This window comes from Phyllopteryx taeniolatus, chromosome 13 (assembly GCF_024500385.1).
Source record: "Phyllopteryx taeniolatus isolate TA_2022b chromosome 13, UOR_Ptae_1.2, whole genome shotgun sequence".
NCBI classification, from domain to species: Eukaryota; Metazoa; Chordata; class Actinopteri; order Syngnathiformes; family Syngnathidae; genus Phyllopteryx; species Phyllopteryx taeniolatus.
The window spans coordinates 17,461,771-17,487,665 of NC_084514.1; the positions used below are offsets into that span (position 1 = coordinate 17,461,771).

At 44.3% G+C, this 25,895-nt stretch overlaps 1 protein-coding gene across 7 annotated transcripts in view; it reads left to right on the forward strand.

Annotated features, from left to right (window-relative positions):
- The first annotated feature begins 1,496 nt into the window (after positions 1–1,496).
- mgaa (MAX dimerization protein MGA a) overlaps positions 1,497–25,895 on the forward strand; it is a 41,450-nt gene continuing 17,051 nt past the window's right edge. For 4 of the 7 annotated variants that reach the window (XR_009791380.1, XM_061794338.1, XM_061794343.1 and 1 more), the window contains exons 1-13: positions 4,459–5,069; positions 6,739–7,831; positions 8,269–9,823; positions 11,663–11,774; positions 11,885–11,974; positions 12,429–12,557; positions 16,170–16,292; positions 16,359–17,077; positions 17,682–17,955; positions 18,766–18,917; positions 19,291–19,483; positions 21,525–21,853; positions 24,915–25,187. Coding sequence is in view for 6 of the 7 variants with exons in the window: in XM_061794338.1 (XP_061650322.1) it covers positions 6,813–7,831; positions 8,269–9,823; positions 11,663–11,774; positions 11,885–11,974; positions 12,429–12,557; positions 16,170–16,292; positions 16,359–17,077; positions 17,682–17,955; positions 18,766–18,917; positions 19,291–19,483; positions 21,525–21,853; positions 24,915–25,187 (4,968 nt within the window). In the remaining variant the exon portion in view is untranslated. Of the gene's footprint in view, positions 1,649–4,458; positions 5,070–6,738; positions 7,832–8,268; positions 9,824–11,662; positions 11,775–11,884; positions 11,975–12,428; positions 12,558–16,169; positions 16,293–16,358; positions 17,078–17,681; positions 17,956–18,765; positions 18,918–19,290; positions 19,484–21,524; positions 21,854–24,914; positions 25,188–25,895 lie in introns of those variants that run through there. The other 3 variants (XM_061794339.1, XM_061794341.1, XM_061794340.1) reach the window with 3 other exon arrangements.

Here is a 25,895-nt window from a genome sequence, read left to right on the forward strand (position 1 = left end):
AAAAGGGGCATTGGTAACAAAAAATGCTTGCCATGTCTCAACATTATTAAAAGTGAAGAATTTGCAACTAAGTTGACGCACATGACTTGCTTTCGCAGGCCACAGAAAATGAAATGGCGGGCCCCTGAGTTTGACACTTGTGGTTTAGACGCTTCCAAAAAAAGGTGTCGTAGGCCCACCGCACACCGAGCAACGCAACGGAGGTTGCGTTGCGTGGCCCTAATACTGTGAAAAAATTCCAATTGCCAATTCTTTGCCGCACACCGCGCAATCTTACTGACTCACAGCAACGGAAAACCTGCTCTCCTCCAATCAGGTTTTAGGTTCCACATACACAGGTGTCGTATAAGGCGGCAAATGACCAAACGTATTTCCATTTTTTGTTCGATATTGGGGCTCTTCGCCCCCAATGCCACCACTTTATTCAACTCAACGTGCCTGAAGTAGTTTTCATACTGTACTGTAATTTTTTATTTTTATTGAACCACAAAAACATGGCACGATTCTCAACAAAGAAGCAGATTTCCACAAAGAGAGGAAACGTGAGAGTTAAGGAGAAAAGAGTGGATATTTTTGAGAGGCAGGTGGCCATGATCGATTGCACCGCACATTTTGGAGCGAGGGACTCCACCCTTTGCAGCCACGTGTACGTGCGGTACGTATGTCGCTGTCTGGCGGAATCCCCGCACCTCCAAAATTACAACTTTTCGCGGGGGGAAAAAGCAACTTGCTTGAGTTACCTAATACTGCATCATTCAAGTTAGCATTATACCTTATACCCTTATCTCGCCTACTCTTCACACTCATTCACTGCCAGCCCTCCCCGTTAACATGGATATTTGACTTCTAAAGCTGTCAATGGCAGTGAATTTGTTCCCGGAATGTTTTTTTTTTTTGTGAACGCTCATGCATTTTTGATTTGCTGTTACAGCTGCAATGTCGTTCAACCGTTGTCCACTCATGAAAAGTAATTGCCGAACCCCGCACACTGCGTGATAGTTCCGTCAGGTTGGGCCGCGTCGCGCCTAATACAAATTGTGTTTGTTTTGGCAATGGGAGAAAACCCGCGCAAGCACGGGGTTGAACATGCAAACGCAACACAGGATTCAATCCTCCAATCTCTACTCGGCCACCGTCTGTGATCATCCATATGCCATTTATTTGTAAGGAGAACATTGTGTTGCAATTGTTAGTAGTTTGAACAATTTAAGTGTTTTGGGCCTCATACTGCAGTTTGGGGTATATTAAGTGATTGAACTATTAATACATTGTTGGGGGGGTGGGGCATCCATTCTTTGCATCTGACCTTGGTTCTTAACCCCACGAGGGTTCACTGTACTATTTCAGTTTGTGGCTAAGCACTTTCATTCTGGATACAGGTATATAATAATAGTAATTAGAAGCATTATCAACAATAATCCTCTATGAAGAGAACATTCAGTATGTATGACGCACGACATACCGCACATGCCGACTTTCTGCCTTGTGTCATTTCAGGCCAAAAACAGACAAACCCGACGATTAAACAAGAGAGACGCTAAAAAGACGAGGACTGTCTGAACATGTACACAAGGAGCCGCAAAGATGGCAACAACGCGCCTGTCTGCCGCGCCAGGGTGGTGAACCGCACCTGCGGCAAATGGCGCAGGTAAACGCTTCTTCTCAGCAATTGTTCACTCATGCCTCAAATCCCATCTAGGGATTTTTATCCAGTATATAGTTGACTAAAAAGTCTACACCAAAAAAAAAAATAACTGTATAGTGATTAGGGAATAGAGAAAGAGGGAAGGAGTGCAAATGCAGTCGCAATCATTCGCTCATTCACTACTCCCTAATGACGGTAGGAGGACTTTTACAAATAGACTTGGGTCATCTTGGAACGCTGCTCGGGTCATTGCTGGCCAAGAACTACAACGTCGCGGCTCAACGTCAGCTGGTGGAACTTCCGTAATAATATTGAACAAATCAATTATATTAACATGATATTGTTTTAAGCTGAACATATTTATTAAGAGTATTTTACGAAATAAATACAAACTTAGCACTTTATCTCCATCCGTGTTGCCACACTCAATTTGTCTCGTGCCGAAAATCAAACAACACCTGAGAAATGTTTTCTGTATCGGTGCAATGCATACTTTTCAAGATGCACAGTGAGATACATGGAGGGCACTGCATAGGGGATAACATACATACTAAAAAATGGCAGCTGGCGACTGGGTGTGATTTTAAACACAGCCACGAAAAAAACGGCGATTTTGTGCACCGTAACTGCTGTTTCTCAAATCCGTTGTCGTGTTGCTACACACCAGTTGTGTTAGTCCAGACCAGTACACACAGTAGTAAGTAAGTACTAGCTCAAATCCGCCGTTGTGTTACCATAGATGGGTATATACAGTAGTCTTATTACAGTACTTTAAATCCATAATTGTTGTGTTACTACACATTATAGTGTAGTTACAACAGACCAGTACAGATAGCAGTTTTTCAACACACGGAGCAAAATTAAAAAGTCATTAGAAAACATAAATAAATACTAGTGTAAAGTAGGTAACGCAGGATTTGTACTTTGTTACCTCCCGCCTCTGCAGTACACGTGGCATGAAAAACAGACAAGCACTTGCCACCATTTTGTACACCGTAACTGTTACTCAAATACGTCGTTGTGTTACTACATTGTAGTTATCTTACTTTACACCAGTACACGCAGTAGTAGTTGTACTACCTCAAATCCGTTATTGTTGTGTTACCACACATTATCGTAGTTGTACTACAGTACTTTAAACCCTTGTTGTTACTATACGTCGTAGTCAAACCAGTACACGTTGAAGTTGTACACTACGACCTAAAATCTGTTGTTTGTGCCAGAGGTGGGAAAAAGTACTCACGCTCCATACTTTAGTAGAAGTACTTGTGTGTGTGTGTAAAAAAAACACAAAAAAAAAGTCAGATCAAAAATGTCCAGTGCACCCAATGAAGTGCAAAAATGTTGATTGTCATCTGGAGCGCAACACTGCAGACATGTAAGAACACAGAAGAACCAAGCCTTGGGGTCACATCCATCCATTTTCCGTAGCGCTTATCGTCATGCAGGTCACGGGCTTGCTGGAGCTTATCCCAGCTATCTTTGGGCCTACACCCTGAACTGGTCGCCAGCCAATCGCAGGCCTCGGTGTCACAGTTTTTCTTTATTCAAATCGTCTCCTGATGCTGAGACGGTTCGACACGTTATGATTGATTCCGATTTTGCCGCAAGACGTCACTGTGTGGAAGCGGCTTATTTTTGCAGACTATTGTCGTTTCATTGATTGTATAGCATGACGTTTTAAAATATAATGATCATCTGTTTAATATACAGTCGTATTATCAAATATACATTTTATGTACTATACGGCTATTTAAGTAAAAGTTATACTTATGAATTAACAGCTAATAAATGAATACGTAATGTGAATAGTTATTTTTATAGATATAGCATATACACATTCCCAAGATTTAAAATGTCCGTCTGTATTGTATGTCAATAAGTTTATAATTTGGAGGCGTCAGTGTTCAGTGGCAGTGATGGTTATACATAAATTCTTGACTTTTAAGTCATAAAAGCAGCAGACAAGTACTGTCCAATTTAATAAATGTATTCAATGGTGGGACCCTCTTGTCCATCTAGGATACTATTATAAGTGACACAAGTGACCACACAGTCAAACGCAATCTCAGCTACAACTGTGCACATAAACGTAATCCAAAGAGTGTAGCGCATTCAAGCATTTTTTAAAATGACTCTCGGCAGGAACGGTGATTAAAGATGCCCTTGCTCCAAAAGCAGTGGTATCGTACAACTGATTGTACTGTATCTCATTGATTAGCTTAACTGATTGTGCAATTTGTGAGCATGTGGCATTTTTTTTTAACTTTATTTTGCTCATTGCACGTTAAATAGGAATGCAGAATTGCCTTTATGCTCACCCCTTTATTGAAAACATTGACACAAATAAAAATATAATCATATATTACATTTATATAGCGCTTTCAAGGCACTCAAGGAGACTTGACAATTGAACTAATTATTCTTTCACTCTACAGTCACACCCAGTGGTGGTAAGCTACTTGTGTAGCCACAGCTTCCCTGCAGGGGGCAGTCTGACAGAAGCGTCATTCATATAACAATGCTATGGGTGCCCGAGATGCCCTTATTTTCATTTCTGAAAGGTGGCAACCCTATTGGGAGTGGTTGAAATGAGGAACAAGCCTATTTTGACAAATTAAGGTGTAGAAAGTAGTGATATCACTTTTTCAATACTGGGAGAAAAAGTAAAAAGTCTTCAGAAAAATCTAACACAATTTCAATACGGGGAGCAAAAGTAAAAAGTCTTAAGAAAAATCTAATACACAAGTCTGGTGCTTCGTTAAGTCCCACCACTGCAACACCAAATAAGTCAAGCACCTGCCGCCATTTTGTGCCCCATAACGACACTCGTTGTTTATCTTACTCCAGACTAGTACACCAAGTAGTAGTTGTACTATCCGTTATTGTTGTGTGTCTACACGTCGTAGGTGTGCTACCTCAAATCCGTCGTTATTATACAACCACATCGTGTCGTTGTACTACCTCAAATGCGTCGGAGTTCTGTTACTTAACGTCGTAGTTAGTCCAGGCCAGTACACATCCTAGTTGCCTTCTTACGTCGCCGTTGGAGCTCTCGCCGCGGCACTAAAAGACCTCGTTTCGGGGCCAACGCGGCGCCTCCGGGGGCCGGACGACATTCTCGACGGTCCCGGTGGAGCGTCGGCGACGTCGGACCGTGGAGGAGGACGAAGAAGAGGCCGGTGGCGGTGGCAGGGCGTCAAAATGGCGGCCGACGAGGGTGCGCAGTAACACGTCGTGACGTAAGAGCACACGGACCGACAGATTTACAGACGCCAGCGCGGAGCACGCTGCTAGCCTAGCCGCGGTTGGGACACCCAAGCAAGCAAGATGTCGACCGAGCACAAATGGCGTAAAAATGGCCGTTAAGTGGGTCGAGGTCACAGCATCCGCGCTGTAGAAGAAGCCTTTAACCGTGTGGAAGGTAATCAGAGTGACGTCATGACAACGCATGGTCATGTTTAGTGGAGGTTGTGCTTCAGGCCATGCTAGCATGTTGCCATGCTAGCCAGCTAGTTAGCTCATTGTAAGTCCATGCTGCATGATCTTTGGTTAGTAAGCAGACATATTTAAAATAGCATTTTTCAGCAGCATGCACATTAATGATGTAAATAGTGGTTTGAGTGTCAAGTTAATATGTTGCATATCAGCTAACAGGCTGCTAGCCATCTGGAGTTAAGGCGCTGTTCGTTTCTCAAATTAAACAAGGCGCATCACAAATGTAGATGATTTGAAACAATGGAAAAGTTATTGGCACATCTGCCTCTCTGTTCTGAATAGCAATGTGACAATATTTCCAAAAATGATAGTCAAAGCGCCGAGTCTGGTTGTAATGGTCACTTCAACCTGATTTCAATGCACTATGAATTTTGAAAATCAGATGATTGGTTCCAGAGAAATTGTTTAATAAGTATGTAATAGATTTTGGGATTTTTTTTTGTGCGATATCGCCTGTAGAAAATCTCCTCAAAAAGCATCTTCAAATTAGAATAAAACAGTATAACATATTTATTTATGACCATATCTCCTCAACCCTTTTGTTTTGTCTGCTACTTGGAGAACCCCTTCTCCGATTGGCTGACAAGTTTCAGTTAAAAATATTGACCAAATAGCTCGTATGAGCTGAAATTCCGAGGGGTTCCCAAAGTCAAGATATCAAAATTACTGTGACGCTTCTAACGGCGTCGCTTGCCCTAAAAACCCGACTTAAATACTGCAAATGGAACATTATTTGTGAAAGGAGCATTGTAGGCAGTAGAATAGGTCATGCAGTTAAGTCATTCAATGTTGTTGTTATGGTGGATTTTAGAGGTGTTTGAAGTGGTCATTCCATGTTGTTTAGAAAACTCCACGAAGATGGTGGCCAGTTGTCACGTTCCTAATGTTAGCCTCATTGAAGTATATAAATTGTCCATAGGTGTAAATGTGATTGTGAATGGTTGTTGTCTGGCGACCAGTCCAGAGTATACCACGCCTTGACCCTAAGTCAGCTGAGATAGGTGCCAACTCCCCTGCGAACACAATGAGGATAAGCGATATAACAAATAGATGGTTGGGAAGTCGACTCGTTACATAATAGCGAACAGTCTACTAGCTGTCTCTAGTTGCTGTTTGGTCTCAAAATGGCAGTGCGATGGGCGAGTTTGCATCTCTACCTCACAGTTTTGAGATTTGGGGTTAGAATGCCAGCTCCAGGATACCTATGCTGAGTTTGCACGTTTTCCTGTGTGTTTTTTCTCCAGGTCCTCCAACTTCCTTACACATTCCAGAAATGTGTATCTTGGATTAATTGAAGTCTGTCAATTGTCCATAGGTGTGAATGTGACTGTAAATGCTTGTTTGGCTATATGTGTCTTGTGATCGACTTTTTCAACTTCCTTCCTGTGCCTTGAGCTTATCGTGAGTACTTCAGGTTGAGCTTGTAGAAAAAAAAATTACGTGTGAAGACTGCGTAACAAACAGTCTTGTTGGCATGCTGACATGTTCCTTAAGCTTGATAGGAAGCTGATTTGTTAGCATGTAAGGATGTTTGTTAGCTATGTCGTGATATTGTTATTATCATCACATTGGGTAAAATACTTTTGTTTTTTCAGGATGTTTATGAGGCGCCTGGTAAGACATACAAAACGCTAAATGGTTCCATCCCTTAGACGTGTGGGATGTGTCGATGGCCTCTAAGACGCAGCAGGAAGTGATGGTGCTTGACATCGGCGGGGCGGCCAGCCCTGCAGCCGCCCCTGACTCCAACTATCCGCCTCGCCGCTTTGGTCAGGCTGGCCGAGTCGTACAAGGCTCAAATGGAAGTTACAAAGTGGCGACTGTGACTGGTGAAGCCGACATGCAATCAAAAACATCCAGCGGCAGACCCACAAAACTTCCCCGGGAGGATCTCCTGACACCTGAGAGCACCCACAGAGGCATCCAAGTGACTTTGGACAACAACAACATGTGGAACGAATTCTTTAGGTGTAAAACCGAGATGATTCTGACCAAGCAAGGCAGCAGGATGTTTCCATATTGTCGCTTCCGTATCTCGGGATTGCAGCCGTCCAGGAAGTACGTTTTAATTATGGACATTCAGCTGGTAGACCAGAGTCGTTACATGTGGACTGGCACCAGCTGGAAGGTGGCTGGGAAGGCAGAACGTCACGTGACAAGTTCGCCGTTTGCGCATCCCGAGTCACCTTCCCCGGGTCACTACTGGATGCAGAATCCAGTTTCTTTTTACAAACTGAAGCTCACCAGCAACATGGCCGACCAGGAAGGCAACACTATACTGCACCCAATGCATCGCTACTTGCCACGTTTACACGTGGTCCAGACGGAGAAAGCTGCTAAAGACATTAAGCTCAATGCCTCAAATGTTGCGACGTTCACATTTCAACAGACTGAGTTCATGGCTGTCACTGCGTACCAGAACTGCCAGTTTTCCCAGCTGAAAGTCCACTACAACCCGTTTGCCAAGGGTCTCAGAGAGGAGGGGGTTGGTTCACTAGGCCCGAAGCTGAAATCCAACCCAGATGGAGCTGCAGCAACCAGTCAGCAGCAACCGCTAAAGAAAAGCTTGAAGTCTTTGCTTGCAAATCATAAAGCTCGAAGCTCCCTGGACACAAAATCTCCGGCGAGGGCTTGTGTCCAGGAAGCATCCTCTGGATCTTCACCCAGAGTTATGACGAACAGTATCTGGTAAGAGCTTCTTCACTCAGGATCTTTTTAAGATTTCTTTTAATAAAGATACAGATTCAGTGTTGTTATTTTAGTGTTTGCCACACCAACACTTGTTGTTTCCTATTCTGAGCTTGGCTTTTCTGTCAGGAAGATCGTTGTCTTTCATGTTGTCTGCGTCAGATGCTGGTGGTTCTCGAGAAGTGACCGATTCTGGAAATATACGAATTTATGTCCTAGTGCTTGCTTGAGCTATGTCCTGGTGCTTTCTTGAGCTGCCTTGTGATTAGAAGTTGATGAGATCCCTTTCAAACAGGCCATCTTGGTTCTGGCATGATTCTGACACCATGGTCTGTAGACTTGATTTACAGGCACCAGTGATTGATTGTTGTCTTGTGTTTCTACAAGCTTGTAAGAGCTAAACGAATCAAAAGTCCTCCTGTTGTTTCTTTCTGCAGCAACTCACGGCCAGCAGAAAAATTAATTGGGGACATCATTCGAGAGGCGCACATTTCCCTGACAAGATGCAACATGGACTCTTTAAGCGCCTCACAAAGACTTGTGCAAACAAACACTAAAACCACTGCAGGAAAAGCCAATAGCCAAGATGTTCACAATGCAGACAAGAAGTCTACAAAGTCCTCTAGTGAACCTCCACCACAGGGAAAGAGTGGCGCTGCGCATAGTGTGGTCGTTTCTGAGGCTAAATGTCAGTCCGAGGTCCAGGTCATGCCCGGTGTTAAACGTCCTCTTCCTCTGCCAGCCCTGGCTCTGTTCCTAAAAAAGCATTCCACTAAGACCAAGACCGTCAAGAGCAAATTGGAATCTGCCTCCATGCAAATTCCCGCAGAGGTCCAAACCAGAACAGGGACAGCTTCAGCTAATCAGGATGGCAGCATAAGTGAAATCATAAGTGAATCAGACCAAATGACTGCAAATGTCTTGGAAAAAGAATCTTTTCAACATATCTCTATTCTATCCTTTGAAGACACGGCGGCTTCTCCAGAAGCAATACGATCAAGAACTAATGATCATGTACTGGTGAGCCCAGCTCCTGAGCCAGAAAAAACAGTGTTCCCTGAGGTTGAGGAGCCACTTGGTAGCCACAAGACTTTTATTTGTTCCACTCTACCCACCTCCCCTTCATCTCCTGTTTTGTCTCCACTGTTGGACACGGAATTAGATGCTCCACACGTGCCAACTGCCATGTCCTCAGAGTCTAAGTGTGGTGATTTCCTTTCTGATACACCCTGTTCACCTTTTGGCTTTGAGTCTTTGTCCCCTGCAAGTTCACCGGATCCACTACCTTCTCTACCTCCCACCTTCGCATTAGACCTGGATTCTGCCCCCTCCAAGCCTTCCGAGAGTTTGCCGCTAAGCAAAGACTCTGCCTCGTCTGTCTTTAAGTGGCATACAGTGTTACCTCTTCCTGAGCCCTACGTACACCCTTCCTTTGAAGTGTTCCAGCCCACATCACAGAGTCTTTCACTGGGGTCCACTTTGTTGCCTTCCCAAACTCTTGCCGATGTTCCATCGCAGTCGTCTGAACTTGTCCATTCGGATCCCTCCGCTGTCGATTCTCTTTCCTTTCAAGAGAGTGAGCAGCCGCTGCCTTTTCCGGGAGAACTGTCTCCCCTCACACTTCCGTTGACACTCTCACCAACATTCTCTTCTTTGGACGGAGACGCTTTGTCGCCCATGCCTTCCATTGCAGACCTAGTGCACTTTTTTTCTACGGAGGAGCACCTTGGAATGGGGGTGGAGTTTCCAAACACGGATTTGCCAACACCTCCCTGCCCGCCCGATGTTTCTGGAGAAGCTCATGGATCAGCACATCCTGCGCATGTCCCAATGGTCCCGTCCCCAAAACATTTGAAGGGCAAAAAGAAGGTTCGTCGGCGAAAACCTGCCATATCCGATTTGGAACAGAAGACTGACGACTCTGCCTACACGACCATGAAGCCTAACCTGGAAGAAGTTGAGGAGCAGCTTTTTATCTCCTTCACATCAAAGGTAGCTAGTGCATTCACACAACCATGTTTAGTTTGTCACCATGACGCCTCTTAGTTACCAAGATAGCGTCTCATCCAGTCACTGAGCCCCTCAAAAGACTGATGATATGACAAGCACCACATAGTGACTTCCTATGAGGAGCTTATGAGTCAGTCTCCAGTTTATGTACCTCTTGGTTTCGGAAGCGTAGCTAACAACAAAGTAATTCATCAATCAAAAATAGGTGTGCTACACTACATTTTATGTCATTCCAGGCTAATGGCTAATTTCGCCATGCAGTTTTGACCAGCCGGCATCAGTCTTTGTGGAGAAAGTAAACGTTTGTCGTCAAACGTAAGCAGCAACCATTATGAGTCCTCCAATATCGTGGGAGAAGTTGGTTTAAACATGTTTAATATTTGACATTTTCAACTGTCGTACATGTTTAAAAGGTTAGTCGCTCTTTTAGTATCAAATTCTGTGAAACCTGTTGTCAGTAAAGCAGTGCAGAGGGCTATTACTGCATATTCCCGAGAGGTGAGTGTAGACCTTTCACGATAATTAGTATTCGTTCGATAAATAAAATGCACACGATAGTTTTTTTTTTTACAGACTCGATAAATTCTCATTGTTGTGGACTTGTGGTGACCCGGTGTGTGGTTCACGCAGCTAGCCGACAGCGAGTTGGATGGCTCCGCTGCCAAGTGGCTTGCTACTAGCGGCTTGGCTAGTTTGTGTTAGCCACTAGTGGACTCGTGGACCGCTGGCTCCGTCCAAAGCCTTGCTCAATGCGCTGCGCGTAGGTCCACACAACAGACAGATAAGGAAAAGTAAAGGAGCTGAACAGCTCGCAAGACGTGGCGACGTCATTTAAAACGTCAGTGCCTCACTTGGAGTTTTTGTGTGTGTTAGTCCACATATAACACAAACACGGAAAAGCGAACTGTTAATTAACCATAACCGCAGCGGCACACGTTATTCAGCCAGTATTTGACTACACCAAACGTATTTGATTGACAGGTCAAGGGCTCGTCTCCAGCGGATGCCCACAGAGTCCTGCAGCTTGAGGGTGGCCTTCATTATTCAGGATTTCAGAGCCTTAGTTTACATAGATGATTTTTTGTTAAATTATTATTTATAATTTTTTTTGTAATTCATTCACATTTGGCAGACTTTAAAAACACTTCTTGGGTGTGTCAAATTTACAAGACATTTTTTTTCGGTCTCTTTAGTGGGTTAATGAGTCTATACCTCTGTGCCAAATTTGTTTAAATGCAATTTTTGTGAACAGAGCATGTGTCTGTTTTATTTATGTTTTATTTTGAATTTATCTAAGATATTCATTGTTCTATGTTTCAATGTCAATATGTTTTAGAATTAAAAGTTAATTGATCTTCAAAAGGGTTGTACTTGAATTATTATGCTCTAATATTATATCTGTGCCATAAAAAACAACAACGATAGCATCATTTTTCGTGATAGTTTTGGGGGAAAATATATCGTCCTAAAGAAATTGCTATTGTGAAAGGCCTTGGTGAGTCTCCTCGCATCCAACTTTGTGGTGTACATTCTGTTTTCGTTATTACTGAAAGTGACTTATTGTTGCTTTAGCCATATTGTACTGATGACTAGCAAGGACAGGTCCTGTATGTGTGTTGCATCTTTACATTCTGAAGCACCTTTTTAGTCAATTTTAGCTCAACTCTGAGATTTAGTCCACGGTTGGACACTGAATCATGACACGCTTCCCAATGTCCATTGACGGGTTCCTTACAAGGGGCCTGAAGCCTTCAGGCTATGCGGTCTAAAAAAAACAAAACATTGTTGGAAACGACAAAGAAGACGTATTTTCCATTTCAGGAGGCTCTCAAACTTCATATCGCTGATAGCGACGCGCAAGAAGCAAACAGCCAGCTTGCGTCATCACCGTCAGATGTTCACCTGCAGCAGTCGACCGAAGAAAACACCCACGGTAAACCTTCATCTGCTCCCTCCGGATCCAGTGGAACAGCCGAGGCGCCATTCGATGTTTTGCGCTTGATGCTGAGCTCGCAGCTTTCTGTTTTGCCTTTTTCTCCCCAGAAGACACAATTGCTGCCCTTGAGCAAGTACTTCTCAAAGACGTGAAGATGATGAAGCACCAGCAGATCATCCACCCGGTGCTACAAGAAGGTCAGAGAGAATCTTTTTTTCTTTTCTTTCTTTCTTTCTTTCTTTCTTTTTCTTTGTCTTATTCCCTTTCTTTCTTTCTTTCTTTCTCTTCCTTCCTTCCTTCCTTCCTTCCTTCCTTCCTTCCATCCTTCCATCCATCCATCCATCCATCCATCCAGCAAGCTGCAAGGCACCAACAAAGTAAAATTTCACAGAAAGCTACAAGGAACTAACAAAATAAAATTTCATTGGCCTAATGGAATAATTTTCTTTTGACATTTTACAAGTACTGTCACAATATCAATAACACAATACCAATATGCTTCCTAAAAATTGTTAATTCATTTATGGTAATCTGAAAAGGTAATTGGTCTCTTGTTTTCAGAAAACCTTTAAGAATAATGTAGTCAATTATGCTATTAAGCGCCCGATTTCGCCACCTGCTTTGACTTGATGCAATCATGTTGTTGTTCAGTTGGACTGAAGATGAATCTGCTGGACGCCAGTCTGTCCATCGACCTCCAGTACCTGGGTGTCCGTCTGCCCATACCTCCTCCGGGATCCACCCTGCAGCCCCCTAGCCAGGAGCTGCCGCCGTTACAGGGTGAGTTGTAGCGCTTCGTGATCAAGACAGAGCTGTTTGTACCCTAATACATTTTTGTAGTAGTGTTAACTTACCACAAGCACATCTAAGACTACAAGATGTCCATTAAATGGTCACATTTCTTGATGTGTGCTTACTAGGGATGTAACGATATCTATGAACCGTATTTCCGCGACCATAAGGCGCACCGTATTAAAATGCGCAGTCTCAGTTATGGGGTCTATTTCTGTATTTAACACATACATAAGGCGCACCATATTATTGGGCGCATGCACGCTAAAACATACGCTAGCATGCATGCTGCACGCTGAAACAATGTTTTTAAAAAGGCAACTGGAGCAAATCTGAGTTTGGTTGTACTTTATTGAAGTATTTAACAATGTACTCACGTTATTTTTTGACCAATCATCCACAAATCCATCAAAGTCCTCATCTTCTGTATCCGAAATGAACAGCTGGGCAAGTTTTCCATCAAACACGGCCGGGTTCCCTCTCGTCATTGTCGGAGTCAGTCTCGTTGCCGGGGGGCTGTTCAGCAATGATGCCGGCTTTCGCAAAACCTCGGACAACAGTCAAAGTAGATACCTTAGCCCAGGCATCCACAATCCGTTCACATATGGTGGCGTAACTCGCCCGGCGCTTCATCTTCTTGACTTGGCGAAGCTTGTTTACCTGCTTCCTCCACTTGCGAACCATGGATTTGTTGATATTGAATTCTCTCGCGGCTGCTCGATTCCCATGTTCCTCCGCGTAACTGATAGCTTGCAGTTTAAACTGTGCTTCGTAAGCGTGTCTCTTTGTAGGTGCCATTTTCGGGGGTCCTTAGCCAAACCGATGTTGTTTTGCACAATGCACATACCTGCGCTATATACCTACTGGGGGCGTGCCTTTCGTGTCCTCTTTCACGCGCACCCTTCCCCCTTTAACGTCCGCACGCTGTCCTCAGTCACGTCCACCTTTCCTCTATATAAGCAGCGTGTCGGCAGGAGATGCTCCCAGTCAGTCAAGCAAAGCGCTCATCAAAGTCACACAACAACATTTACAGATTTTGGAACTCTGCGCACACATAAGGCGAGCCGCATTATAAGGCGCCCCGTCCGTTTTGGAGAAAATTTAAGACTTTTAAGTGCGCCTTATGGTCGTGAAGATACGGTATATCTCACGGTTCAGTTTTGTCACAGTATTACTCTCACGGTTGGATAATTACTGCGATACCGTGGGAAAACTCACAGTATTGCAGGAAGACTCTCAGTACAGGTGGGGCAAAGAGGTGAAAGCAGGAGAACTGAAAAATGTCTCTCTTTTCTTGCTGGCTGAGTCCTTCTCAATAGGCTTTAGTCGTTTCCTGTGCGTTTCCCCTCCAGGTTTTTCAGAAAAAGACGTCTTCAAATCATACATTACCATGCACGTCTATCCCTGTCCAGCCATTGTTTACATTCATATACTCCACCTCCAAAATGCTATTACTGCTGCTTCAATAATCATGCTAAGCTCAAAAATAACAAAGCGTCCATTGAGAAATTGTCTGTTCAATAATTCACTGTCATATTTCTTTTATTAATAACATTAGAAATTTGATACTACCTACTAACGGTGATTTCTTCGCTTGAGTCCAAAAATTCAAGTGAAGTCCTAAACGCAGGAGCACTCTTGACCCAGGAGCATGGTAGTCCTTAGTTTCTTTTCCTCTGCTTACTGATATTGTAAGATGATTGATTTTTCTGTGCAGCTTGTGTAATATTTTTTTAATTGGATATGTGGACAATTCATTTGAAGAGAGGGAAATATGTCCAACATATTTTTGCATTGATATCTGTATTTGTATGGAGTTGGACCTATTATCGCATTTTTGGGATGGGATGGATTGGCGGAGGGATATGTTGCAACAGGGGTCAGAATCGTTATTCTCTCTCCGTGTGATGTTCTTTCACCCACTTCTTTCCACTTGAGATAAACACTCACTAGTACACCACTAAAGAGGGCTCCTGTTACAGTATGCTTAAGTCATTTGGCAGATCATCTCTGCGAGGGGGACCCAGCTGGGTTTCGGCTTAGAGAAGCCAAGGTCCACTAGGAGCCCATCCCGGCCCGTGGGTCTGCGTTTGCCGGTACGGAGACCGGCGCCAACAACAAGGCACCTCTCGCCTGATCGATTGCGTCGCGACACTCTGACCAGCGTAGCGGCTATGCCGTAGCCTTGGAAGGGACTCGAGGCACAAGTTGTAATGCTTCCGCACGCCTTTCGGTCACATGGGCCAAACAGCCAATCAATGTGTTTCTTGTGACGTACCCACATGGTCCAATCGGGTGCGTTTGTACTCTTAATGAGGAATGGGAGCGCTGCAAGCGGCGTGGCTTTGTATAATTTCATTTTAAGCACAGCGGCTCATTATTTCGTACTGAGACAAGTCCACAACAATATCGAGGCACTTTTAATTTCGCAACATCGTGAATGTTGTTAAGACTTTACAGCGATCTGATCGGCTTGATCGGTATCGGACGATAAATAGCATTGTATGCTGATCGGCTTTAATGTCATAATTCTCAGATCCGATCAATGACGTCATTGATCGGCTCTGCAAAAGACATTTACTCCGTGTCGCCATCATGTATTTGAATCCTAAAGCTAGTTTATTTTTAGCCTTGTTGCGTGTCTTTTGACGTGCGACTTTAAATATCTGACTACCAATAAAGTTTTTTTTTTTTTAAAAACATGTCGGCGGTGTGGGACAGACAACACGTAATGCCTGGATCAGACTACAAGACAAATTTGGTCAGACCACTGCAATAAAATGTATTCCGATAACACCGCATCCCCTCGTTTACGATCACTGGGCTTTATCTTTGTCAACTCCAACGTGACCGGATACACTCATTACCATGGCGACGACAACAACAGTGGATCGCGCTGTGTGTATTATGAGAACAAAATGGGGGGAAATGTGTGCTGGTGGTCACCGGTGCTCGGGAGAGGACTTTAATTCAAGGATTGCTTGAGGTATGTTCATGTACTTTAAATACAATAGGGCTCGCAAGCAGGCAACAAAATGTTATGTAGCCTAGCAAGCTAGTGCTAGCACTAACGGTTGTATGTAAACTTGGTCGGCGTTTTGTTGAATCATGCACTAAAGTTTTAGTGTCAGTGAAGTAATTTAATTACGGTAAGTCAGCACCCATTATTTCTGTCATGTTGTAATGTTGGTTTGACCTGACTGATTAGCATACATCACCTGAATAGAAAATACTTTTGAAGATACTCAGTATACAATACATAAGTGTGTATACAGTAAATGAACAAGTCATTTAAATAGACACATTGCTCCATCTTGTGATCGGATCGGTGATCGGTTATCGTTTTTTTTTAACTCTGTGTTTGGGAATCGGCCCCAAAAATATTGTTTCATCCCTAGTGCTTATGTGTTTTTCCTGAAGTAAACACATTTATTCCATGCAACATTTCAGTGACATGACAATATCCAAATGACAGCTCGGACCATGATAACCATCAACAGTCAAGCACGTCACCATGACAACCGTGACAGGAGGACAGCTGGGAGTGTGTCGCCTTTGTTCATTTTATTCATGTTCATTCATTTTGTTGTGTTTTTCCAGGCACTTCTGGATCTTTTGTGTCGAGAACCGGAAAGACTACAGATGTAACGCAGATTAAAGGTTGGAGAGAAAAATTCAGTCCATCGGAACCTTCAGTGGCCCCTTCACCCCCCAAGGCCGAAGGTGACTACACCGTCACGTGTGCGACTTGAACGTGCCTGATCTTACATGGAAGTGTGCTGTTTGCAGTGTGCGTCAGCTCGGAGCAGCCCAAGAAGAACTTGTCGGCATTCTGCAGCGACATGCTGGATCAGTACCTGGAGAGCGAGGCCAAGCTGATCGACCAGCGCGTGGCCAGCTTCTCCCAGCCGTCGGCGGATTCACTGCCCATCTATGAGCTTCCCGCCAGCAGCAGCAGCTACGTTCGCACGCTCGGCAGCGTCCTCAAGAAGCAAAGCGCCGCCTCGCCCGCCTCGGACCTCATCTCTGGTTTTGTCCCGCCTTCTAAGAGAGCCAAAGCCCCCATCAGGCAGTTCAAGGCCTCCAGGAAACTTGAGAGGAAGCAGAAGACTTCCAAACCTGTGGCGAATCCTGGTCTGGCGCCGTCTTACCCAACGGTCCCCACCTCGACAGATGCCCCCCAGCTCCCAGCACCCCTCGCAGAACCTCCAAAACCAAAGAAAACTCCCCCCGCAGTCCGCCCTATGGAAAGCACCCTATTCTCCTCCACCGCTCAGTCTCCTCCCCTCGAAAGGAAGAAGAGACTCAAACGTAACATAAACGCCCCCCTGCAGTCTCACTCTGGAGAGGACGGTGCGGACCTAACGGGTTCCCTGAAACCGGCACTGACCCGAGGTCTGCTGAGGCAGAAAGGCCTGGAGGATGACGCCGTGTGGGGCGGGCAACCTCGCACCTTCGTCACGGAGGAGAGGGCCTCCATTGCTCTGACGTCGCTTTTCACCTTGAAGGTACATGTGTGTCTATAACTCGGTGATTTCCAACCTTGATGGAGCCATGGCGCATATTTTAGAACAGAAAAATCTCACGGCACACCAACAAACCAAAATGGCAGAAAAGGTGGATACATTAATTACTGTATGTACTTCCTGCCATCTAATAGAAGAGCATTTATTTGTTCGATCTGTCACGATGCCTCACTGGCATAAATCGATGAACAAAGATACATTATTTCCTGTAAATAAATAATTTTTTGAGCAATTACGTACAATTTTAGAATTTCCCACGGCACACCTGGAGAGCGCTCACAGCACACTAATGTGCCTCTGCACACAAGTTGAGAATCACTGCTATAACTTAAGGGTTTTCATACTTTTTGGGGTCCAGGCACCCCTCACAGGCGAGAGATTTTTCCAAGGACCCCATCGTAACCCTAATGGCAGTTTAACATAACTATCCTGTGCCACCCCCCCCCCCCCCACCCCCCCCCCCCCCCCCCCCCCCCCCCCCGCCCCCCAGTTGCGGCTTACGGGCTCCCTGTAGTTCGGGGCCCCCAGTTTGAGAACCACCAGTCCATGTGACGTGTTTCCCCTAACTCCGTGTGCATCCTGGCAGGGTTTTGTGAGCGACAATCCCACCGCCCCCATCCTGCTGCCCCGCAGGCCGGAACCCGCCTGCCTCAACGACTTCTGCCGGCTGGGCTGCGTCTGTTCCAGCTTGGCCTACACGGCCCGGGTCAGCCACTGCGGGCGGCCGCAGTGCATGCTGGGATGCAGCTGCCTCAAGCAGAAGGTGGTTCTGCTCAAGAACCTGGACGGCTCCGATTCCAGCCCCTCAAGCCACGGCGGCAGTAAGAGGAAAAAGAGAAAGCGGATGAAGATGGCCTACAGTAAGTCGAGGACGCTCTGTGTCGTTCTGTGTAGCCGTCAGGGGTGGCTAAAGTACTCGCACTGCGTACTTAAGTAGAAGTACTAATAAAAAGACACCGATTCAACTCCTTTGCTTGAGTAAAAATATAAAAGTACAGACTCTCAAATGTGCTTAAGTACAAGAGGAAAAAGTACAAATTCATTTTTACAGTCATTTATATGCAATACGCACTTTGATAACTTGACACAGCGTTGCGAACAGACAAAGAATTTTTTGTTTGAATTGGCTTATAAACGCTGGAAACAATGCACCTAACTTGTTTTTTTTTTCTACCCAGAATTTTTGAATGCCAGAAGCTGGTGGTTTTTAGGCGAGCTAGCGCAAGACACAAATCATTCTCGGGGCTGACAACATCAAACAATTCTCTTAAATGGATGGGGAATAAATTGCTTTTTCCGAATCTGTTGCGTTGTCGTCGTCAATGCTCCCTGGTTCACGTTCATCCATATCACCGCTCTCTTTATTCCGTTTCCACGTCCTCAAGATCTGAATTGGTCAACCAAGATCTCACCCAGGGTGTACCTTCTCTGTATCTAGTTGCGTCATTTTCAAACCGTGCCATCATCTGTGGAGGTTGAAAAAAATGACCAAGCCTATTTTGACAAAGTAAGGAGTAGAAAATACATTTGTCTGCATTCAATTGTAGGGAATTAAAAGTAAAAAGTCATCAGAAAAATTTATATTTAAGTAAAGAAAAGATACCCAAGTACAGTGCTTTTGTACTTCGTTACCACCGGTGTCTGTCTGAGGTTCTGTGTTCCTGCTTCAGTACTTAAGGAGGCCGACAGCGTCTCTCAGCCTGCTGAACGTGTCCGGACGCTCTGGAATAGGGACAACCGAGACTCTGACCTGGAGCAGACCCATGTCTCAGAAGCTTCCTCCATTTCCCCCTGCATCGCCTTCACTGGAATATTGCCAAAGGTGCGCCGCCATCTTACTACTACTTCGGTGTTGTGAAATTTCTGAGCTCAGTGTTTGTATTTGGTTGTTTTTATTCATGGAGCAAGCAAAGTGCAACAATTTGACACTTTTAACCGGGCTACACACAGTGACCCTTCGCCAGTGTGATCACCCCGTTCTGGTTTCTCCGGACACAATTCATACAGACAGTCGTGTTGTCCTTCAGGACAACTGGGTATGTTACCCTGAGACTCCAATTTCAAACACAGTCCAGTTACTTGTCTGTATAAATTGTGAACCTTGAGGTCAGAACAACAGACAAAGGAATGCATAAATCCAATGTATAAAATAATAACTGGTAATGTAAAAAAAATACAATTCTCATCACACTCAGAAAACCGGAAAGGATGCCAGCAGCTGTGCCCGAGTGAGAAGATTTGTAGGAAAGTCTGGAACAACGCAGCAGGTCAGAGCTGACCCAGTTAAGAAGTCCACCCACCAAACGTCCAGTGACTCCTCCAGCATCTTCGTCCAGAAGCCGTACAGGAAGCCCAAACGTTGCAAGAAAGTCAGAACTCTGCGACCAGGTAAGTTCATGTTCCTGCTGTTCTAGTGTGCTCAGATCTTTGGATGGAAAAAATGGAAGAAAATGTCAAGGGTATGTTTACATCTCCGAACACCCCTCAAGTGATATTTGAACAACAGACTGTGAAAGAAAAAGAAAAAAAATCTTCGTGAACTGTATGAACTATTACAGTCTGGCTGAAGATACAAGGTACCACTGTGCATATATATACGGTCGTCCCCTCGTTTATCACGGGGGTTCCGCACCAACCCCGCAATAGGTGAAGTCCACGAAGGAGCGACCACATATTTTATTCATTCATACATATTTTAAAGCTCTATGAATCTTCCCAGAGTCTTATTCATCTCCCGATCTACCATAGTCACACACAAACACTTTTTAAACTCTTAAACATAGAGTCATGCACAGTAGTACTTTACACTATATACGTTTTATTCCTTGTAATATGTGTTTTAATGATTTATTTATTTGACTGTTTTAATGGTTAGGCTAGGTAGCATTACCACCCCCAAAAAATGACATCTTACACTCACAATCCCACAATATGGCGAATTATACGCAATATGAATAGGAATATGAAAAAAAATCTGCAATCCATAGAATGCACAATAGCGCAAGCGCAATATAACCAGGGGACACTGTACAGCAGATATAAAAACTCTTCAGGCAATGAACTCATTCACTGCCAGTTCCCCATATCGCAGCTGTTTTAGCATTTCGACTGATCTTTCAAGACCCATAGAATATTGTGATCTGTGACAATATAAGCAAAAGTATGTTTCTAGCTTTTTCTCTTCCATGTACAACAAGATTTTTATATTTTATACTCAAATATTGAGTTTGGCCCACGATGTTGTCCCAATTTTTAATTTTGGCCCACTGTGAATTTGACACCCCTGATCTACACCGTCACAGTGCCCAAAGCACTTCACAAAGCCTCACATTCACCCACACGTTCAGATACCAATGGGTGGCTGCTGCCATGCCCACTGGGAGCAAAGTAGGGTTCACTGTCTTCCCAAGGAAACTTGGACATGTGGACAGTTGTAGATGGGATTCGAACCAGTGACCCTTTGGTCACCGCACGACCTGCTCTACCTACTGAGCCACATCCACCCTAAAATAAGTAAGTAATAAGTAGGTCTTTAATAAATAAAGAAGAAAGAGCTGCAAGACTGTGCTTGGTCCGCTGAAGATGAGCCCTTCACCTGGCAATCAAATATTGACGTTGACGTTCGCTGTAGTCAACTACTGGCTGTATAACGTGTGCCACAAACATAACCGTTAACTTTCCTGTCTGTGCTAATTGGGGACTAACACACACAAAAACCCGGAGCAAAGCGCTGATGTTTTAAACGGCTTTGCCGCAGTAGAGTGAGCTGTTTAGCTCCCTAACTCGTTAGCTCGCAGGCTAGCTCGTCAGCTTGCGGGTTAGCGAACACAATGACCAGTTAACGTTCCCATAAGTGTCTCTGTTGTGTGAATCTACGCGCTGCACATGGAGCAAGGCTGTGGAGTACTGGACAGCGCCAACACCTGCAAAAGTGTACCGGTCCGCCGGCCTTTCGTGAGCCCGCTAGCGGCTAATGACACGGCCGTCCAACTCTGTCGGCTCACTGTGTGGTCTGCGCACCGGCTCACCACAACAATGACAATTGATCGAGTCCAGAAAAACTATCGTGTCCATTTTATTTATCGAACGATAAGTTGATATAGTAATTATCTTGACAGGACGAGCTGGGCGAGACCTTTTTCCACAAATAGTAAACGGCTGGATTCATGAATATAACCGACCACGGCAGTAAATGAGTTAAGTCAATCAACATGAACAAACATTAGGGTGAGGTTTGGGTAAATGGATGGGGAGGTCTTTTGCACTAATGTAATGTGTGTGTGGTGTTTCTATGTGATGTTGATATATGATTGCTTGTATTCATGTATGCAGCTGTCCCTTCCCTTCCGAGACAAATATGTCCTAAGGGAGATGAATAAAGAGAAACCTTGAACCTTGATATTGAGTGTCGTCTTCTTCGTCTTTTAAGAAGGGAAGCCACTTGAGCCAGCGGCATCCATTTCACCTCAGCCAGCGCCATCCAGTCCACCTAGGCTGGCGCCGTCCAGTCCACCTCAGTGCGTTTCAGAGGAGTCAAGGCCATCGAGACGTCTGACCATCCTCACCGAGTGTCGTTGGAAGTGCGACGAAGACCGTGATCACGTGCTGAAGACGCTGTGCGAGGCCATGGCCCAGGACCGACTGGACAAGGTCTTCTGGACTAGGAAGTACCAGATCAATCCCATCAGTCAGACGGTGGAGGACAACAGCACCATCCACTACAAAGTCCTCATCAGCAAACGAGATGAAGCTCAGCAGGTTGGTGTGGATCTCATGTTAACTGATGGGCATATCTGTCCGGCAATCTGTCCCATTAGTCGCAGATTTTCACTCATTGCGGGGGAGTCTGTGTGTGTGTGTGTGTGTGTGTGTGTGTGTGTGTGTGTGTGTGTGTGCGTGTGCGTGTGTGCGTGTGTGTGTATATCGATCCATCCATCCAGTTTCTGAGCCGCTTCTCCTTACTAGGGTCGCGGGCGTGCTGGAGCCCATTCCAGCCATCATTGGGCAGGAGGCGGGGTACACCCTGAACTGGTTGCCAGCCAATCACAGGGCACATACATACAAACAAACAAGCATTCGCACTCACATTCACACCTCTGGGCAATTTAGAGTCATCAATTAACCTACCATGCATGTTTTTGAAATGTGGGAGGAAACCGGAGTGCCCGGAGAAAACCCACGCAGGCACGGGGAGAACATGCAAACTCCACACAGGCGAGGCTGGGGATTGAACCCTGTTCCTCAGAACTGTGAGGCAGACGCTCTAACCAGTCGTCCACCGTGTGTGTATGTATGTATGTATGTATGTGTGTGTATATATTTATATATTTTTATTTATTGATTTGACTTTTATTGACTGTTTTGGAATATGTTTTGATCGTGTCATTTTGTTGCAGCTTTTTAGATTATTTTTTGTCCAACTTGATTTTATCGGGACAGATTCTGTGATTTCTTGATTGAGCAGATCTGGAGATTATCATTCTTGGCTGTGATCATTGAAAATTAACCAAAAATGGTGATTAGCCACAGATAATTCATGATTTAACAAGGGGGGGGGGGGGGTGTAATTACTTTTTCACACAGGGCCAGGCAACTTTGACTAGTTCTTTTTCCTTAATAAATGAAATCACCGTTTAAAAACACGATTTTAAGTTCACTTGGGTTGTCTGATATTGATATTTGTTTGATGATCTTAAACATTAAAGTGGGGAACTCTGTAAAAATATAAGAATTTGAGATGGGGGCCAATAATTTTTCACAGCACTCTAAATAATATAATCACTGCTCTTCCCCTGTAGGATAGGAATTATGAAATATGTCAGTCTATATCATATAAGACTTATGTTATAACTTGGGCTTTCATTTAGGAGATTTAGACCAGTGTTTTCCAACGTTTGTTGAGCCAAGGCACCAATTTTACATTTGAAAAACCTCAAAGTAAAACACCAAACAAAATTATCATAAAATGCATCAGTTGTTTAAGTGAACACCAAGCTGATCTATGTGCAGAAATCCATAACCCTTCCTGTTGTATGAATGGCAACAGGTGGAAACACAGCTTTATTGTACCTTTTGCCATCCAATGGACGAGCATTAATTTAATTGTTCTGCCTGTCACTATATGCCACTGACATAGCTAGAAAAGCAAATATATATTTCTGATTAGTAAAAAAAATACAGAAATAAAAATGAATAATAATGCTGTGAAGATATACTTTCAGTATATTTTTTACAAAATTAAATGTAAAAAAAAAAAAAAAAGTGTACAAGAATAATTGATTTTTCTAAAAGTCAACGTTTACTAAACCGACCCGAAAATCGTGACCACAAAACTGAGATACGACCCGTACCGTGGATTTTGTGAAGCGTTCCTCATGATTATTTCCCTCCCACGCATCTTTTACTGTCAGGTCAGACTAACAGTTTGAACAAATATGACAAAAAGGGATTTCTTTTGAAAATTGCAATGTCCCCTTGGAATTAACCTTCAAGTTTCAAGCAAGTACCAAGTTAGTGAGGCAAAAATCTAACGGGTCAAGTGGGAGTCCCCGCAAAATTTCAAGCAAGTCAAGTCATTACTTGGGTTAAGCAAGTCACAAGTTAAGTCTTACCGTACATTCTTGCTCAGTCACATTATCCACTTTGCACTCAGTATCTGTATCAGTCACATTTTTTTAATTGATGAAAAAAGTGTTTAAAAGATGTTGTACTACTTTGTCCTCTCAATTAAACACATAACCCACATGAAGCTTCGTTCATGTTTGACCACCTGTAAATTGTCAAGGTCATGCACCTTGTCTGTCTTGTCTTGTCTGTGCGTTTTCATAATGATGGATGAAGTCAGATGTCATGGTTGTTGTCTCTGAGTTGCACACCTTGCAAGTGTAATGGATGCCAGTTAGCTTGGCGTAAGCTAGTCAAGCTCACCGACGCCAAGCTGGTGGGTTGGGACTTGGGAGCCTGGGCTAGCCTACTAAGCTAGGGTGCTCAACTTTCAAGCAAGGGGACGTTTGCGCGAGTTCGAGCCCAGGGCTGGACTGTGCAGGATGGCCGCCATTAGACAACAACAAAAAACATAATCCTTGCATTCAAATGTAATAATCTCCCTGCATTTCAGTCTGCCTTTGGTGGCTTTTTGGCCACTTCATCATCGAAATCGTCACTCTCCGATTCAGACTCTGCCGCTGTCGCTATTCCCACATTCCTACAACTGTTTCCTTCCCTTTCCTGGCATAGCAACCCGTTTTGATTGGTTGATGCGCATTTTTTCCGCCAATAGGAAAGGGTTACCACAGTTTCAACTTTTTTCTTTTTTTTTTGCTTGCAAGCACTTCCTGCATGCGAGCGCTTTCCTTAGAATCTCCCACCTAGGGTAACAATAACCGGGGAGAATTGCAGCGTAATTATTTAATTCTGGTTTTACTTGGCATGTGAACACAATTAAAAAAAACTGGTACATATCCATCCATCCATTTTCTGAGCCCCTTCTCCTCACTAGGGTCGCGGGCATGTGGGAGCCTATCCCAACTATCATCGGGCAGGAGGCGGGGTACACCCTAAACTGGTTGCCAGCCAATCGCAGGGCACATACAAACAAACAACCATTCGCACTCACGGGCAATTTAGAGTCGTCAATATACTGTAGTTCAAAGTCCGCACTTTCAACAAAAGTTGTCTTGTTGCGATGTCAGGTGCGTCAATTGACTCCAGAGGGTTAAGACTGACTCGAGTCAAGTCATGTGACTCGAGTCCTCCAACTCAGCTGTCAGGACCTAAAAAAAAAAAAAAAAAAAAAAAAACTTTTCTCATGCCTTCTCAGGACAATCACACAATGCAGGAGGTAGAGCCTGTGGAAGCCTGGCAACGTGAGGTCACGGAGGAGGACTTTGTGGAGGACTGGCCTCAAGAGCTTAACGAACGTAACACGGAAGAGGAGTCGGCGGCCTCGCATGAACAGGTGCATGCTGGGAGTGAGCAGACGGACAAGAGGCAGAGCAGCGTCCAGATGGGTCTGCCCTTCCTCAGTGGAGTTTCCACTGCCGGCTTCCTGTCGGCCGGCAAAAAGCTGCCAGGTGGCGGGAACTCCATCCAGGTGAGCCCCTGCCACTCCACCTTGCATCCCCCCTTCCAGACTACATCCAAAGTGATCAGTGTCAGGGTTTGTCAAATTGAGGCAGAAGTACTCTTCTGATCATTCGCCCATATTGTCTTAAAAACGGAAGAAAGCAGTTTTTTTAAACATTTAAAGTAAAGTTTTTTTTTTTGGTTTTTTTTTTTAAATGGGCTACCTTATCTTTTTTGCATTTTCTTTCTGTTGCTGATATGGTGTAGCTGTAATCCAATGACGTTTTTAGGCAGAGGTGTCCAAACTACTTTTTTTGTGACCCAAGGCATGTACTAAAAATAACATTAAACACGGCCCCCAACCTTAAGCATAGAAAAATATATACCGTAATTTCTCGTGTATAACACGCTCTCGAGTATAATGCACACCCCCGAAATTGACTCCAAAAATCTGGAAAACGTATGTTTGCTTAACAGCAAATGCAGTTTTCACAGGTGAAACCCAAAGCCAAAATCAAGCACTCTCTATTATTTAAGCAATCAATCCAAAACGCAACACCTGAGCAACTAGAAACACCCATCAGTCACACGTTCCAATACCTTTGCTCACTTGAGAAGTGGGTGGCTTCAAACAAAAGGTGCTCTGTCCTGAGTTGTTGAACACGTCTAGATGTAAATACCATGAAATAAAACCTGCAATTCTGAACTTTTGTCTCATATTCATCTTTTGATCTGA